This window comes from Panthera uncia, chromosome E1 (genome assembly GCF_023721935.1).
Source record: "Panthera uncia isolate 11264 chromosome E1, Puncia_PCG_1.0, whole genome shotgun sequence".
Lineage (NCBI taxonomy): Eukaryota > Metazoa > Chordata > Mammalia > Carnivora > Felidae > Panthera > Panthera uncia.
The window spans coordinates 5,414,695-5,430,768 of NC_064814.1; the positions used below are offsets into that span (position 1 = coordinate 5,414,695).

Sequence of the window (16,074 nt, forward strand, 5' to 3'; positions counted from 1 at the left end):
CAACCAGTTAATATATTAACGTGAAATAAACCCTGTTTGCACCTTGATTTGTTTGCTGAAAATGTGAAGTAGTAAAAATGAAGTGACTGGACCTGTCTGGCTCTGTGTGTGGTGACCAGCGTGATCTCTTGGGAAGAGAGAACTGGCTGCTAAGGGCCCTGGGGAGACTGTTCCCGCCCCGTGTGACAGCCCCTTGTTCCCACAGCGCATTGGGGCCCAGGACCGCTCCGGCCGCCCACGTCTCCATTCCACGGTGGTTACTCAGCAACTTCGCCCTCCCACGGGGTCCCCTGGGGCCTGGGGCAGCCCAGCAGCTGTCCTGGGCTGGGAGCTTTAGAACCAGGGGCCGGGCTGCTGTGCTCACCACCTCGTGGAAGGGTGCCTGTGGGAGGGACATGTCAGGTGGCCCCTCCTGCGGGTGCCTTCTCCTTGTGAAGCTCCGTGCCTGGGAGTAGGGAAGAGCCAACCTCCGTGCCAGGCCTGCACCCCCCTGGGCCCTGGCCTGGAGGAAGGCCATGGGTGTGGCATCCGTGCCTCTGGGAGCTCAGAAAGCCCAGCACTGAAGTGTCCTATTTTCCTGTCCCTTCTTGCTGGGCCGCACCGTCTCTCCAGCCTCGTCCTCTGGCCAGCCCCACCCAGGAGTCCCTGGGGTTGGCTAACCCCCTACAAGGGCATGTGAAGGGAGCACCCTCTTGATGTCCTTGCGGGGGCAGGGGCCCCAGGGCCGTCTCCGCCCAGCACAGCTTGGCCCAGTCACCTTGGTGGAATGTCACCTGTGGAGTGGAGCAGGCTGAGCAGTTGGCTGCCCGCTCGGGAGATGCCTCTCTGGAGCCCCCACCCTGTGCCCTGCCCAGCTCCGCTCTAGGTCTGTGGGTGAGAACCCCACCGACACGGGGCAGCTCCCCTGGGCCCCTGGCCCCGCAGGGTGCACAGCTGGGAGGGGGCAGGGTGGCGCTGACGCCCCCTGCTGGGGAACGCTGGACGCCCCCCGTTTCCCGGCCTCTGTGGGAGGGTGGGGTGGAGCCGGACCCGCCCACCGGTCCACCTGCCTCCCGTTCGGGAGAGTTCCGCCCGGGACCCCAGCAGGCCGGAGGGAGGAAGGTACAGGCCTCAGAGGTGGTGAAACCCTGACCGGAACCTCCCCCAGCCCGCCGGCCCCCACCCCTCCCTGGCGCAGGGTGGCACCCGGTGCTCTTTGCATAATCCTGTGGCTTCTCGATCTTCACCCTGCGGCAGCGGCTCGGCAGAGGGGAAGGGCAGAACGGGCCACCATGGCGACACACCTCTCCCAGTCCCAGCGGCGCCCTCCCCTCTTACGCCAGGCCATCAAGATAAGGCGCCGCAGGGTCAGAGATCTGCAGGATCCCCTGCCCCGAACGGCTCAGGAGGTAGGAGTGACCTCAGTGAGGAGAGTGGCCAGGGTGCGGGGCTCCACCTCTCACGGGCTGGGGCTAAGGGTGTGGTCCCTTCCCTGCCTTTCACGGCACCTGGGCAGGACCTTCTGGGTTGGCAGACCGGGGGCTGCCGCGTGTTCTCTGGGCCATCCTGGGCCTCAGGTCTTGGGGTCTGAGGCTCTCTGAGCCTGTCCCTTTGGTGGGGCCACCCCACCCCATCCTCTGCTCCTCCAGCTCCAAAGTCACCAGCTGTTAGGGAGCGGCCCTGCCGTGGGCTGGGGTGCTGGGGGGGGGGTGGGTGGGGACCAGCTGAGCGGCCCCCAGGCCTGCTTGGCATGTCCCCCAGTCTCCCACCTCCACTGCTGGGCCTCACTTCCGCCGCTGGGGTGTGAGCGTGGCCGACCCGATAAGCGGTGCTGCTTCCTCTGGGGAAGGAAGGGAGGTTGGGGCCACGGGTGCCGCAAGCTCACCCTGCTGGGGCAGCCAAGCGCCAATGGACTTCAGCCGCGGCCAGCCAGGGGACCAGGAAGGCGGTCCGGGGCCTGGACTCCCGGGAGGCCTGCTGTGGGAACAGGTGTGCAGCCCTGGTGGGTTGGAGGCCGGGGACCCCGCAGCCCTAGGCCTGGGCCTGCTCGGTGAGGAGCCATTCCTGCTGTCTGAGCCCTGGTCCAGGCCTTGGGGACATCTGTCTTTTCACCTTGCTCCCCAGATCGAGCCTCCATCCCACCACTTCTCCCCTGAAGAGGTAAGAATCAGAGTATTGGGGAGGCAGTGAGGTGCTGGGAGGCAGCCCCACATTCTTCAGAACACTCTCCTTGGCCACTGGCCAAGGCTGATGGCAACAGCAGGGGAGGGAGACTTCTGGGTCTTAACCCCCCCCCATCCCCTACACGTTGGGGGTGCCTCGTCCCAGCTTTGGGAGTGCAGCGCTGGTGCCAGGGGTAGATGGAGGGGGACGGGGTGGGAGGGGGCTCACCTTGCAGTGGGCTGACAGGGGTCCCTGAGGTGACTGTGCTGTGCCTCAGCGGGCCCTACTCTACGAGGAAGCTCTCTACACCATCCTGCACCGCCTGGGTCAGCCTGAGCCCAACCATGTGACGGAGGCCTCAGAGCTGCTTCGATACCTGCAGGAGGTGAGCCCAGCCCCCACTCCGCCCGCCATCCTGCAGCCTGGACTCAGGCAGGAGTCCTCTTCCCCACCGGCCGTCCCCACCCTGTGCCCTAAGTCTCTTACGCTCCCATCCCACCAGGCCTTCCACATGGGGCCCGAGGAACACCAGCAGCTGCTGCAGAAGGTCCAGAAGCTTGAGGTAACCCTGGTCCAGGTCCTCCCTAGGCTAGGACAGGGAAGCCCAGCTCCCTCCAGGAGTCAGGCTCACCCTCCCATCCTTCCAGAAACCAATATTTTGTCTGAAGGCAACGGTGAAACAAGCCAAGGGCATTCTGGGCAAAGACGTCAGTGGTGAGTAGAGGGTGAGGGTCCCTGAGGGCCTTCTTGCCAACATCTCCTCCCCATCAGGCTGTCCCAGAACTGGGAGGGAGCTCCCATCTCCCAGACGTCCCCCGGGGCTCACCTGGGTGCTGCTGACCCCGGGCCCTTCGAGTCTGTGGATGGGCTGGGGCTCTGCCCCTGGGGTGATGAGGGAGTCTCCCAGGGAGCCTGGCCAACACCCTGGTGGCCTCGTCCTTCCCCCCCTTCCCCAGGATTCAGTGACCCCTACTGCCTGCTGGGCATTGAGCAGGGGGTAGGCGCGCCAGGAGGCAGCCCTGGGTCCCGGCATCGGCAGAAGGCTGTGGTGAGGCACACCATCCCAGAGGAGCAGACCCACCGCACCCAGGTCATCACCCAGACCCTCAACCCTGTCTGGGAGGAGACCTTCATCCTGTACGTGGCCCGGCCCCAGCCCCTATCCCCTCAGTGAGATCAGCGGGACTTCCTGACTCAGGGGAGGTGACTTGGCCTGACCGGAGGAGGAGCCTACTCCCTGGGCCAGAGATAGATGGGAGGCCAGACAGGACAGAGCAGTGGCCCACGTGTGCAGGAGGAGTGTGGAGGGTTGGACTAGGTTGGTCCGGGGGGTAGGCCGAAGCCTTGCCTTAGAGGACGGAGGAGCAGTTTGCTAGGAGGGGTCAGACTGGACAGTGGCGGAGTGGGGGAGGGAGCTCCCAGGGACAGGCTCTGGTTGGCTCCGGCCCTCCAAGGCCCTCAGCCGTGCCCTTTCCTCCCTGTAGGGAGTTTGAGGACATAAGCAACTCGAGCTTCCATCTGGACATGTGGTGAGGGGCGTCCCCTGCCTGGCGGGGTCAGGGAGAGAAAGGGGGCGAGTGGGGGCGGGGTAGACCCTCCTCCCAAAGGGGTCAGGGGCTCCCAGGACACCCTCCCTGCCTCCTGCTCAGACCTTCGCCCCCCTCAGGGACCTGGATACCGTGGAGTCTGTCAGACAGAAGCTCGGGGAACTCACCGATCTGCATGGGCTGCGGAGGTGAATGCCGTGGGGAGCAGGTTCCTGGGGAGGGCGTGTGGGCCCCTCTGCCCTCCCCGTGCATGCGGGTTGTCTGCTGGGCTGCAGGCTGTGTCTGGGCCCAGGATGGGGACGGATCCCAGCCTGACCCCTCAGGGTCTTGGCCCATCCCCCTCATGGACCCTGCCTGAAACAGGATCTTTAAGGAGGCCCGGAAGGACAAAGGCCAGGATGATTTTCTGGGGAACGTGGTTCTGAGGCTACAGGTGAGTGGGGTCAGGAAAGAGGCTCAGGAGAGAGACCGAACGGGGGTTCACGAGGAGTTCAGGGGAGCGGTACTGGGTCCACACCAAGCAGGGCCTGGGGTCTCCCTCCTCTTGCCTCCTCTGCCCCCAACTGTGTGAGATTCGTGCCACTCATGGGCACAGGCACCCCCTGCCCGCCCTTCCCGCCAGGACCTACGCTGCCAAGAGGATCAGTGGTACCCTCTGGAGCCCTGCACCGAGACCTACCCCGACCGCGGTCAGTGCCACCTCCAGTTCCAGCTCATTCACAAGCGGGTAGGTCGGGGGCCGGGTGCAGGGACCGTCCAGGGGCCTGCCTGGGGTGGCTGGACGGGCCGCACCGGGCGCGGGGCCCTCCACTCGCCGCCGTGCTGGCCCCGTTGCAGAGAGCCACCGTGGCCAGCCGCTCCCAGCCCAGCTACACGGTGCACCTCCACCTGCTGCAGCAGCTCGTGTCCCACGAGGTCACCCAGCACCAGGTACTGCCCTCCCAGCGCTGGGTGGTACGGGACTCGCCTGCTGGGTCCTGACACCCCTCCACCTGTCCCCGCAGGCGGGCAGTACCTCCTGGGACGGGTCGCTGAGTCCCCAGGCTGCTACCATCCTCTTTCTCCATGCCACGCAGAAGGACCTGTCCGACTTCCACCAGTCCCTGGCGTGAGTGCACGGCCCAGCACCCGGGAGGGTCGCCTGTCCTCCTACAGGCTGGCAGCTCAAAGTCGAACCCTCGGGAGATTTCTGTTTGGCCCCAACTGTGTGTTCTAAGTTGTTTTTGTTTTATTTACGTGGGTTTATTTACGCCAGTTTATTTACGTGGGTTTATTTACGCGGTTTGGGTGTACAGAGAGAGAGAGAGAAGCCCGAGCAAGCTCCTTGCCGTCGGCATAGAGCCTGATGCGGGGCTCGAACTCAGATCATGACCTGAGCCGAAATCAGGAGTTGGACGCTTCTCCGACGGTCTCCCTGTGTTTTAAGTTTTGAGTCAGTTGCCCACTTTTACAAATCTGGAGGTTTTCCACATGGAGTCGCGTGTCCGGCTTCCCACGGACCCTAAGTGCTGTCGTTCTGCTGGGCTGTAGCTGGCCACGACGGAGCGCACGGCCTCCCCGGCCCCTCACGGCTGCCATCGGCCCACGTCACTCCCTGGCATTTGAATTCGCCACCCCTGCCCCAGATCGGCAGCCCCGTCTTCCAGCACCACCCCCCTTGAGTCAACAGACTTGCGCGCCGGCATTACCACATCTGTGTTGAGGGCCTGTCCCATCCCCTGTGCCCCAAGAGGTTGTGGGAACGAGGGAAGGGGCACGCGCGAGTCCTCAGATGTTCCTGTGCGGGTGAGGAGTACAGAACTGGGGGCACCCCAGGCGCTGGCCAGGCCAGGAGGAATGACGGTGCCCGCTGCCCCGGGGCCACGGCTGACACTTGGCACTTGAGTAGGGGCCGGAAGGGGGCTGGGGGAGAGGGGCAGCTTGTAGGACCCTGGGCAGGTGGGTATTCCCAGATAGGCGGACAGGGGATGTGGGTGAGGCTGGGCCTGGGAACGGACACCCACAGCGAGGGCCCAGGGTCCTGCGGGGCCCGAGCATGCAGTGCGGTGTCCCGGTCGGGACGAGGCCTGTCCCTGGGCTGCTCTTCTCTTCGTCCTCCTTCACGGTCCCGCTTGGGCCACATTTCAGCTTGGTCATCACCTCTGTGCAGTGTCCCCTAAACTGTCTATGGGGCAGTCCCAGCTGATGTTTGGCACGTGTGCATGAAGGCTCAAGTCTCCAAATCTTTTTTTCGAAAGAAGCAAGAAATCCTGAATTCTTATTATTTTTTTATATTAAATATTTTTTTTTAACGTTTATTTATTTTTGAGAGAGAGAGCACGCATGAGCAGCGGGAGGGGCAGAGAGAGAGATGGAGAATCTCTCTGCTGTGAGCGCAGAGCCCGACGCGGGGCTCAAACTCACAACCGTGAGATCATGACCTGAGCTGAAATCAAGAGTCCGCCCCTTGACCAACTGAGCCAGCCAGGCGCCCCGAGATCCTGAATCTTTAAGTCACAAATATCCCAATTTGAGGAACAGATGATTCATTTACATGTTTGAAAAACAACTTGATGAGGTTGATGGGGGTCCATAGGAGGTCTGGGGGGCAGGGCACCTCGCTGTCCCTCCCCAGGGCTGGTGAACAGCGGGAAGGACGCTGCCCCGCCTGGCGGGGCTGACGGCTTCCTGTCCGCTGCAGGCAGTGGCTGGCCTATAGTCGTCTCTACCAGAGCCTGGAGTTCCCGAGCAGCTGCCTCCTGCACCCCATCACCAGCATCGAGTACCAGTGGATCCAGGGCCGGCTCAAGGCAGAACAGGTGGGCTGGGGTGGAATGAGGGGTGTTGGGCAGGCAGAGCTCAGGGTGCGGGGATGGCGGTCCGGGCCCCCTAAAGCAGCTCCCGACTCTGCCTGGCCCTGCAGCAAGAAGAGCTGGCTGCCTCGTTCCGCAACCTGCTGGCCTACGGCCTCTCCCTCATCAGGAGGTTCCGGTCTGTTTTCCCCCTCTCTGTCCCCGACTCCCCAGCCCGGCTGCAATCGCTTCTCAGGTCAGCGGCCACCCCTTCCCCTTCTTCAGTGAGGCCAGGAACGAGGGTGCCCGCAGGGATGCGGCAGCCTGCTGGGGATGGGAGGGGAGGGTACAGGGGCAGCGGGCATCCTGGACCCAGCTGTCTGTCCCCACAGGGTCCTGGTACAGATGTGCAAGATGAAGGCCTTTAGGGAGCTGTGCCCCGACAGCGCCCCCCTGCCCCGCCTGGTGACCGAGGCGCTGCGGGTATGGGTACTCACCCCGGGGACGAGGAGGGCACGTGCCTGAGCCTAGTGACCCTCCCTGCTCACCGCCTCTTTGCCCGCAGACCGGCACCGTCGAATGGTTCCACCTGAAGCAGCAGCACCATCAGCCCATGGTGCAGGTGAGGGGGCTCGGGCAGGGCGGCGGGGTGGGGTGCTCGCCCCTTGCAGCCCTGCTCAGCGCGCCTCTGTCCCTGCCAGGGCATGCTGCAGGCAGGCAAGGCCTTGCTGAGCCTGGTGCAGGACATCGTTGGCGACCTACACCAGTGCCAGCGCACATGGAACAAGATCTTCCAGAAGTGAGCGGGTGGCTGGGTTGGGAGGTAGTGCGGCAGGGGCTCAGAAGAGGGACCAGAAGGACCCCTGTGTGTGCCACCAGGTCACACCTGTCGCCTTCCTTTCAGTGCCCTCAAGGTCAACCTCTTCTCCGTGGCTTTCCTGGAGCTTCAGTGGCTGGTGAGTCTCGCCCCGCGTCTCCGGGCCGTGCCCTCGACCCTGGCTCTGGAGCCCCGTCCCCACGCCTTCCCTTCGCAGGTGGCCAAGCGGGTACAGGACCACACGGCGGCGGTGGCGGGCAGCGCCATGTCCCCGGAGGTGGGCGAGAGTCTATTCCAGCTCTATGTCAGCCTCAAAGAGCTCTGCCAGCTGGCCCCAGTCCCCGCAGAGAGGTGGGCAGTGGCGGGTCAGCACAAGAGAGAGAGGAGGGCTGGGGAGAGGCTCCCAGGCTGAGCCCCGGCCCTCCCCAGGGACGGAGTCCTGGCCCTGGATGGCTTTCACCGCTGGTTCCAGCCCGCCGTCCCCTCCTGGCTGCAGAAGACGTACAGTGTGGCCCTGGCGCGGGTGCAGCGCGCTGTGCAGATGGATGAGGTGGGGGCGGGGCCCGAGACCAGGGACGGGGTCCCGGCTTTGGGGGTGGGGCTCGGGGCTCTGCTTGTACCTCCAGGATGTGCAGAAGCTGGTAACCGGCTCTTGAAGCCAGTTGTGCAAAACACCGCCTCCTGATATCCTTGGTGTAGAGCGTGGCTTTCCTTCACAGACTGATCTGTGCAGCCGGGGGGTCCCTGGGTGGGGAGCCTCGCTCGCACCCCTGGTAGTCCGCCCCCACCCCCCCCCCGGCCCCGCCCCGTCCTGCGTGCTTGCGGAAGGAAGGAGGGAGGGAGGAGCAGGAATCTGGCAAGGCCTGAGCCCTCCTTTCTGCACCCTCTCCCATCCCCCAGTTGGTGCCCCTGGGCGAACTGACCAAGCACAGCACATCAGCCGTGGATCTGTCCACCTGTTTCGCCCAGATCAGCCATACTGCCCGGCAGCTGGACTGGCCCGACCCGGAGGAGGCCTTCATGATCACCGTCAAGTTTGTGGAGGTGCGGCGTCTTCGTGGGTCCTTCCCCTCCTTTCTAGGACAGCCCCTTTTCACTCACCCTCTCTCTCCCCAGCTCCTCCTGCCCCGGCAGCCTCCGAAGGCCTGTGTCTTAAGTCCCCAAGTCCCCGAGATTTCCGTGCCTCTCCACCTTGACCCCCTCGTGGGCTCCCCCCCGCGTTGATCCTCCTCTCCCCACCCCAGGATACCTGTCGGCTGGCCCTGGTGTACTGCAGCCTCATAAAGACCCGGGCCCGGGAGCTCTCCGCAGGCCAGAAGGACCAGGGCCAGGCGGCCAACATGGTAAGGGCCGGACCTGGGTGTCGGGGACCGGGGCGGGGGTAGGGGCTGCCGGTCCCGGCACAACCCCGGAAGCTCTGGCTCCTGCGCCCGTGCCTGCCCTCAGCTGTGCGTGGTGGTGAACGACATGGAGCAGCTGCGGCTGGTGATCGGCAAGCTGCCCACCCAGCTGGCATGGGAGGCGCTGGAACAGCGGGTAGGGGCTGTGCTGGAGCAGGGGCAGCTGCAGAACACGCTGCATGCCCAGCTGCAGGGCGCGCTGGCCGGGCTGGGCCACGAGATCCGCACTGGCGTCCGCACCCTGGCCGAGCAGGTACCTTGTCTGACCCGCAGGGCCCCCCCCCCTCCCCGCCCCGCCCCCCCCCGGACTTGGGCTGACGTCCGGCCCCTACCCCTTCCCGAACCTAAACCCGGGCTCCAAGGGGCCTGGCCCCGTCCTCCCCGCACTCACGCCCCGGTCTCCCTCCTGCTTTGTGTCCGCAGCTGGAGGTGGGCATTGCCAAGCACATCCAGAAGCTTGTGACTGTCAAGGAGTCTGTCCTGCCTGAGGATGTGAGTGGCCCTCCCTGCTCAGCTTTGCCAAGGGGGCTTAGGGTGGCAGGGAGCTGAAGTCGGTGGGATGTCAGCGATGAGTCCCCCAGACTTGGGCCAGAAGTGTTCCCCCCTGGACCTCGGTTTCCTCCTTGGATGCTAAGGGGGCAGGGTTGGGTCATTCCACGGACTCCCCCAGCATCGGTGTGGGGGCTGCAGTCGGGGAGAGCTTGGACTTTGCAGCCAGACAGATCTGGGCGTGCATCCTTCTCAGCTCCTGTCTGCACGAGCCAGCTGCTTCGAGCATCCTCACCTGTCAGGGGGCACCGTGATGCGTACCTTTGGTTGTTCGGGAGACGCTGACTCATTAAGTCGTCAACTATTGAAGCACTCACTCTGTCCCAGGCACTGATTTAGGCACTGGGATATATATCAATGAACAAAAATTACGAAAAGTCCGCCCTTCCCAGAGCTTACATTCTGGTAGGGGAGGTGGCAGAGCCAAGTACATGTATGTAACTAGAACCATATGTACGTGTGTGTGTGCGTGCACACACATGGCATGTTAGATAATAAGTGCTAGAGAAAATGGAGATATTTTTATTTATTTTAACGTTTATTTATTTTTGAGACAGAGAGAGACACAGCATGAACGGGGGAGGGGCAGAGAGAGAGGGAGACACAGAATCGGAAGCAGGCTCCGGGCTCCGAGCCGGCAGCCCAGAGCCCGACGCGGGGCTCGAACTCACGGACCGCGAGATCGTGACCTGAGCCGAAGTCGGACGCTTAACCGACTGCGCCACCCAGGCGCCCCGAAAATGGAGATATTTTTAGACAGTGGCTGGAGAAAGCCTTCCTCAAGGGTGACAGCTGAGCCCAGACCTAAAGGAAGCCAGAGAAGGAGCCATGAGGATTTCCAGGGGAGGGAACGGCAAAGGCCAGGGCCCCGAGCCAGGACCGCGCGTACAGGAGGCCAGTGTGGCTGGAGCCGGCTGTGGGCAGGGGTCAGGTCCTGCAGGCGTCCCAAAGCAAGGGCACAAAAGCTCCCGGTCCTGTTTGCCCTTCCGAGTCAGGGCATGGGAATGGGCCAGAACCAGACGTGCCGCCCACCCCTCTCCCCAGGCCATTCTGCCCCTGATGAAGTTTCTGGAAGTGAAGCTCTGCTACATGAACGCCAACTTGGTGCAGGAGAACTTCAACAGGTCTGCGGCAGCCTCCCGCCCCGCGGCGCCCCACCGCCTCCCACCAGCCCCTCTTTCCCGGCCTCAGCATCCATTCTCAGGGGAGGATGCAACCAGCCTCTGCTTCAAGGCTCACCTCCAGGGACAGGGGGCTCACTTCCTCACACACTTGCCCATTTCCCTTTAGGCTGAGCAGAAAGCTGCCTTCTCCTTTAGCCGTGGGCTGTCTGTGGGCCTTGCTGGCTCATCTCCCCTCCTAACGTTGCAGGCAATGGGTATTCTCCCATGATTCAGGGGAACTTCTAGTTAGGGTGCCTTTAAAAACATTTTTTTTAATGTTTATTTATTTTTGAGAGAGGGAGAGAGAGACAGACAGACAGACAGACAGAATGTGAGCAGGGGAGGGGCCGAGTGAGAGGGAGACATAGTATCCAAAGCAGGCTCCAGGCTCTCCACACAGAGCCTGATGTGGGGCTTGAACCCACGAGTGGTGAGATCAGATCATGACCTAAGCCGAAATCGGGCACTTAACCGACTGAGCCTCCCAGGTGCCCCTAGTTAGGGTCTCTCTTCGAGCAGGGGCCTGGGCAGCATGGCTAGAAGTCAAGGGTGTGGGCCCCAGCCCACCTGAATTCAGACTCTAGCTTTGCTGTTGCTCGGTGGGCGGAGTGCACAGATTACTCAAGTTTTCCGTGCAGATGATCATAGTTCTGGCCTTTAATGAGGACCAAGTGAGTCACGTGGGGTGTCGAATGTAGCGCCTGTGCAAAGGAAGTGGTTGGCGCGCTGCAGACCGATGGCCGTGGGTCCTCCCCATGGGATCCGGGCTCTGAGGCTGCTGCCCTGCTCCCCGCGTACCACTCCTGGTGCAGCGGCCCCCGGGAAGCCCGCCTTCTTCATTTCTCAGGCCACAACATGCCATCTGTTCAGCTGAAACAGAGTTAAATCCCCACTCCAGGGATTTCACTCACTGCTGTCTCAACAGCCATTAGAACATTGTCTGGGGGCATAATAAGCACCCAAATATGTTGACTACATTAACTACCTTAGTATGACCTTCCCCGTTCTTAATTACACAACCCTTTTTTTTTTTTTTTTTTTGTACTTAACTGCCTGAATCTACTTTGGCGTGTCAAAATTCAGTTCTTTCAGGTAGTTAGTAGGACTGTGGCTTGGTTGCTATTTTTTTCTCCTGACAGTTTATCCATCCTTATCCATGCTGGAATCCTCTTCATTCTGGCCACTCCTCTACTGAATCCTGATTCTGTCACTGGGGGACCAGCCTCCCCTCCCCACCTTGTTTGTTGGGGTTTGATAATCCTACTGAGCAGCCTTCTCTGCTAGGTTATGAGACACATTGGTTGGGACTGGCCCCGCCCACCTGCCCCCCCACCCCTTGTCCTCCCTGCCCCACTCCTGTCTGTGGCTCCAGCCCTACCTGAGAAGCAGGTAGAAGTGGAGGGTGGGGGTGGGGAGGAGCTGGGGGTGGGTCTGGGTCCCTTTCTCAAGAGTGTCTCTGCTCCCTCCCCTTCCACCCTCCTATCCTGTGACTGATGTCCCTCTGCACCTCACCCCAGCCTTCTGACCCTGCTCTGGACCCACACCCTCACCGTCCTGGTGGAAGTGGCCGCCTCCCAGCGGAGCTGCCCCCTGGCCTCTAGCAGGCTGAAGATTGCACTTCAGGTAATAATAGCAGTGACCACAAATAATCCTGGTGGGAGGCTGCCTGGGGTCACCTCTGATGTCTCACCCCCTAGAATCTGGAGGTCTGCTTCTACGCAGAGGGCTGTGGCCTGCCACCTGAGGCCCTGCACACAGCCACCTTCCAGGTAGGGGTCTTCTGGTGAGCTGGTTGGGTGGGGGGGGGGGGACACCTGCCTTTCTGTGCTCACCTGTGTCATCACGGATGGGGCCCAGCACGAAAAGAAAATGTGAGCCCCCTTTTCAGAAATTATTGAAAATTTAAAGGCAGCCACAGCAGAGCTTTGGTGTTTTAAACCAAGCATCAGGTTTTTTAAGCATGGTGAGGGGGTGGCTGTGCCACTGCAGGGGGAGCACGCCTGTGAAGCCCACCCTGTCTGTCCTGAGGGTGCATTCTGCGGTCGAAGGTTCTGGAACGCCCAGTGCTTTCCATATCAAACTGACATCCCCTCTTGGCGGCAAGTTCCCAAAGGGCAGCCCTGGGCTGTGGTTGAGTGTGACAGTTCAGGTGACTTCTCAGCTGTGCCCCGTTCCCAGGCTCTGCAGAAAGACCTGGAGCTGCAGGCCGCTTCTAGCAGGGAGCTCATCCAGAAGTACTTCTGCAGCCGGATCCAGCAGCAGGTGAGGCTCTTTTCCTCCCTTGCGCTCCCTGTGTCCCTGGAGCCCCGCCTCCACTCTGCCCCAGCCGACACTGCCCATGCGCCCCACCCTTATTAGGCAGAAGCGGCTTCTGAGGAGTTAGGGGCGGTCACAGTCAAAGTCTCCTACCGCGCCTCTGAGCAGAAGCTGCGTGTGGAGCTGCTCAGCGCCTCCAGCCTGCTGCCCCTGGACTCCAATGGTGAGTGCAGGCTGTCCACTGGCCGCTCCCGAGTCTTTGCTCAGGCCCCCTTCCCCCGCGTCTCTGGCAGTTTGCTCCCGAGCGGGAGCACTGCGTGCAGTTTCTGCAGATCGCCAGGAGGGGGCGATGCCGCCGAACGGGGCACGGCTGCCGGGGCCTGGACGAGGCGGGGAGCTGGGATATCCTTGGCAACGTGGCCTCCCCAGGTGACCTCCTCACTTGTCAGGCTCCAGCGACCCCTTTGTCCAACTGACCTTGGAGCCCAGGCACGAGTTCCCTGAGCTGGCCCCCCGGGAGACCCAAAAGCACAAGAAGGACCTTCACCCCCTGTTTGATGAGACCTTTGAATTGTGAGTGGGTCCCTGTACCTGCCACCCTTCCCCAGCCCCGGACCTCCCTCGGGCCTGCTCCTCCCACCTGAGGCCGACGGGCTCCCCTGAGATGACCGCATTTGGGTCCCAGGGAGGGGCACCTGGCACAGGGGTTTGCTGGGACCCCGGGAGGAGGAGCAGGACTGGAGGGGAAGACCCCCACCTGTTGGGCTGAGAGGCTTTCGCTTCCAGGGAAGGTCTGGGGACATAGGCCCTTGCTTTGAAGTATCAGCCCACAGAGGAGGAGTCAGGACATAACTAGGCTGAGAACTGGCTTTGCGATCCTAACTCCCACCTGTCTGCCCTCAGCCCTGTCCTGTCCTCAAGATCCAGGGGCGAACTGTGTGTGCGGGTGGGTGCCAGTGACCGTGGGGTGGGGGAGCAGGCAGCTGAGTCCCACTCTGTCCCCCACTCAGCCTGGTGCCTGCTGAGCCGTGCCGGAAGGACGGAGCTTGCCTCCTGCTCACGGTGCTGGACCATGACACGCTGGGGGCTGATGACTTGGAAGGGGAGGCCTTTCTGCCACTACGCTCAGTGCCGGGCCTGACTGGGACGGAGGAGCCTGGCGAGGTGCCTCAGACCCGTCTGCCCCTCACCTACCCTGCGCCCAACGGTAGGCCTGAGCCCCAGGGCAGACAGAGGCTGTGAGGCTTCGGGTGCGGGGCCAGGCCCAGCACTGGGGGTGCAGGGGAAGGGCAGCCTGTAAAACCTCAGGCAGTGGCCCCCAGGGAAGCAAATGAAGTCGGGGTCAGAGAAATCCCTCCTTGGGGGTGGAAGCCAGTGGAGTCTGCGTGGTGGCTCGTGCTGAGTAGATAGCTCAGTCTAATCAAGAGACCAGGGAAATTTGTTAGCCCAAGTGTGGTGGGACCCTCTAGTGGAGGAAGGTCACTAACAGGCTTACTTGGGGAGAGGGCCTGAGTGTCTCTGACCAGGGGGCACAGCCCAAGCATCCTCCAGGCTGGATAGTAAGAATAGGTCACATGTCCAAGCACTTAGGAGCCACTTGTAAGCACCTGACGCATGTTAACTCTCAGTCGTACAACCACGCACTGTGGCAGGTGGTATTGCTGTTTTACAGATAAGTAAACTGAGGCACAAAGAGGCTGACTCCCTAGCCTAAGGTTCTCATGCAAAAGGGCAAGAGTTGCAGCCTGAAGCGCACCTCAGCCTCTTCCAATGCAGTTGGGTCCGTGTCTGTGCCAGTGCGGTTGAGCTAGGGGATGACCTCAGGCTATCTCGTGAGCTTGGCTGGTGTGTGTCCATCGCTAGTTTTCAGGATGGCTGGGGAACGGGTCAGTGCTGTGACCCCCACCACTAGCCAGGCACTGCTTACCCCCACCCCCGGTGCCGCAGGCTGACCCCCAAACGCCTCTCTTCGCAGGGGATCCTATCCTGCAGCTGCTGGAGAGCCGGAAGGGTGATCGGGAGGCCCAGGTGTTTGTGAGGCTGCGGAGGCAGCGAGCCAAGCAGGCCTCCCAGCATGCCCCAAAGCCAGGGCGGTAGCAGTGGAGGTTGGGGAGGGGGCCGGGTGCCTGCAAGATCTGGGTTCTCCCCACCAGCCTGGCCTAACAGTCCGCAAGGGCCCTGCAAGTCTGGGGAACCCTGGTGTGCGGAAGGCCCAGTGTGTGGATCCTCTCTGGTCCTCCCACCAGAGGGGCCCGGGGCCCCTGTGGTATTTATACTCCCTCCCCCTGCCTCCAGCCCTGGCCTCAGCATTCTCTACCAAATTTCAGCACCAGGGGGAGGGGGCAGCTGTCTGCATCTCTGGCCCTCGCTCTCCTGTTGGGGAAGTGCTGCTCTGGCAGAGCTGCCTCCCTGCGTTTCTGGCCTGCCTATTCCAGTCACTGGGGTGGGGGGCTGGGCTCCCTGGGGCCTGCTCTTTAGCTCTCCTTCCCTGGTTCACTGGGGCTGGGGCTACCGCTGCCCTGAGAGGGAGCCTGGCTCCTCTCCTGAGGCGGCTACTGGGAACCTTCTGGCTCTGAAGAGGTGAGAACTGGCAGGCAGTGGGGCTGGCATAGAGGAGCAGGAAGGACAGCTTGGCCAACTGTGTCTACTGTGGACCCCTCCCTGGGACAGTTACCTGCCATGTAGAAACTTTCTTAGCAAAAATAAAAAACCAAAAACAATTCATTGTCCTCTAAGGAACTATGCTGTTGCCCTGCATCGGGGTCCAGGAGATTACAGTGAGGCCCTGCAATCCCCTTCCTCAGCCTTCAGGAGACCTTGAGCTGTCCCCCCACCTGTGGCCCACTCGGCCCCTCACTTCACCTTGTACAGTAGGGAGATGTGGGAGTAACTGATGTTCAAACAAAACACTACCAGGCATATCCGTGTGTGCGGTTGCCGCCTAGCACAAGGGCCTGATGCTCCCAAGGGGAGCACCATAAGTGGGGGTCTCCCAGGAGTTCAGTTGTGTGTCTATTCAAGGGCTGAGAGGAACGGAGTTGCAGCCTGGCCTGGGGGGGGGCGGGAAGTGGCCCCTATGCTGAGAGAGCCCAAGGCCGGGTTGTCATATCTAGCTGTGTGACCCTCTCTGAGCCCACACAAGTATGATGGGGGAGGGTGGTGAAGGGGGTCAGTCGAGATCATCCAAGGCTCCTTTCAGCTCTGAACCTGAGATCCATACAGACAGCCCAGTAGCTGTGTTTCTTCACAGCTACCTACTAGGCCAGCTAAGAGCAGGGGGAGGAAAGAGGTGGCTCAAAGGCTGGGACCCTCAACCTTCCTTTTAGTGCTTTTGAGAGAAGACAGTTCTCCTCCTCTGAGAAACTACGAGGGGCCCTGTTGTGTTTTGCAAAACAGTAAGTGAATGGGTCCCAGCTGATGGGGCATAAG

The 16,074-nt window shown here is 62.0% G+C and overlaps 1 protein-coding gene across 3 annotated transcripts; it reads left to right on the top strand.

Moving 5' to 3' along the window:
- Nucleotides 1-94: 94 nt before the first annotated feature.
- UNC13D (unc-13 homolog D) lies at nt 95-15,365 on the top strand. 3 transcript variants are annotated; one of them, XM_049635705.1, is made up of 33 exons: nt 95-865; nt 1,237-1,388; nt 2,104-2,139; nt 2,420-2,527; nt 2,645-2,704; nt 2,790-2,856; nt 3,099-3,279; nt 3,627-3,671; nt 3,809-3,877; nt 4,053-4,122; nt 4,312-4,416; nt 4,527-4,619; nt 4,694-4,797; nt 6,370-6,487; nt 6,592-6,716; nt 6,853-6,943; nt 7,026-7,082; nt 7,162-7,259; nt 7,365-7,416; nt 7,495-7,628; nt 7,707-7,827; nt 8,178-8,321; nt 8,522-8,620; nt 8,724-8,930; nt 9,101-9,169; nt 10,271-10,350; nt 11,907-12,012; nt 12,087-12,158; nt 12,568-12,651; nt 12,748-12,868; nt 13,095-13,218; nt 13,656-13,852; nt 14,621-15,365. In XM_049635705.1, exons 2-33 carry the CDS (start codon nt 1,272-1,274, stop codon nt 14,740-14,742), a joined length of 3,276 nt encoding a protein of 1,091 aa, XP_049491662.1. In that variant the 5' UTR covers nt 95-865; nt 1,237-1,271; the 3' UTR covers nt 14,743-15,365. The 3 variants fall into 3 exon arrangements, with proteins under 3 accessions (XP_049491662.1, XP_049491661.1, XP_049491663.1); XM_049635706.1 differs by lacking the exon at nt 95-865 and adding an exon at nt 1,829-1,968 and having other exon boundaries at nt 1,323-1,388; XM_049635704.1 differs by lacking the exon at nt 95-865 and having other exon boundaries at nt 967-1,388.
- The last annotated feature ends 709 nt before the right edge of the window (nt 15,366-16,074 follow it).

What these genes read in the sequence shown, in the direction of transcription:
- UNC13D (XM_049635705.1), top strand. Translation starts at nt 1,272, where the DNA reads ATGGCGACACACCTCTCCCAGTCCCAGCGGCGCCCTCCCCTCTTACGC. An exon ending in ACCATCAGCCCATGGTGCAG is followed by an intron (nt 7,083 to 7,161) that starts GTGAGGGGGCTC and finishes TGTCCCTGCCAG; the next exon opens with GGCATGCTGCAGGCAGGCAA. An exon ending in GCGCTGTGCAGATGGATGAG is followed by an intron (nt 7,828 to 8,177) that starts GTGGGGGCGGGG and finishes CCCATCCCCCAG; the next exon opens with TTGGTGCCCCTGGGCGAACT.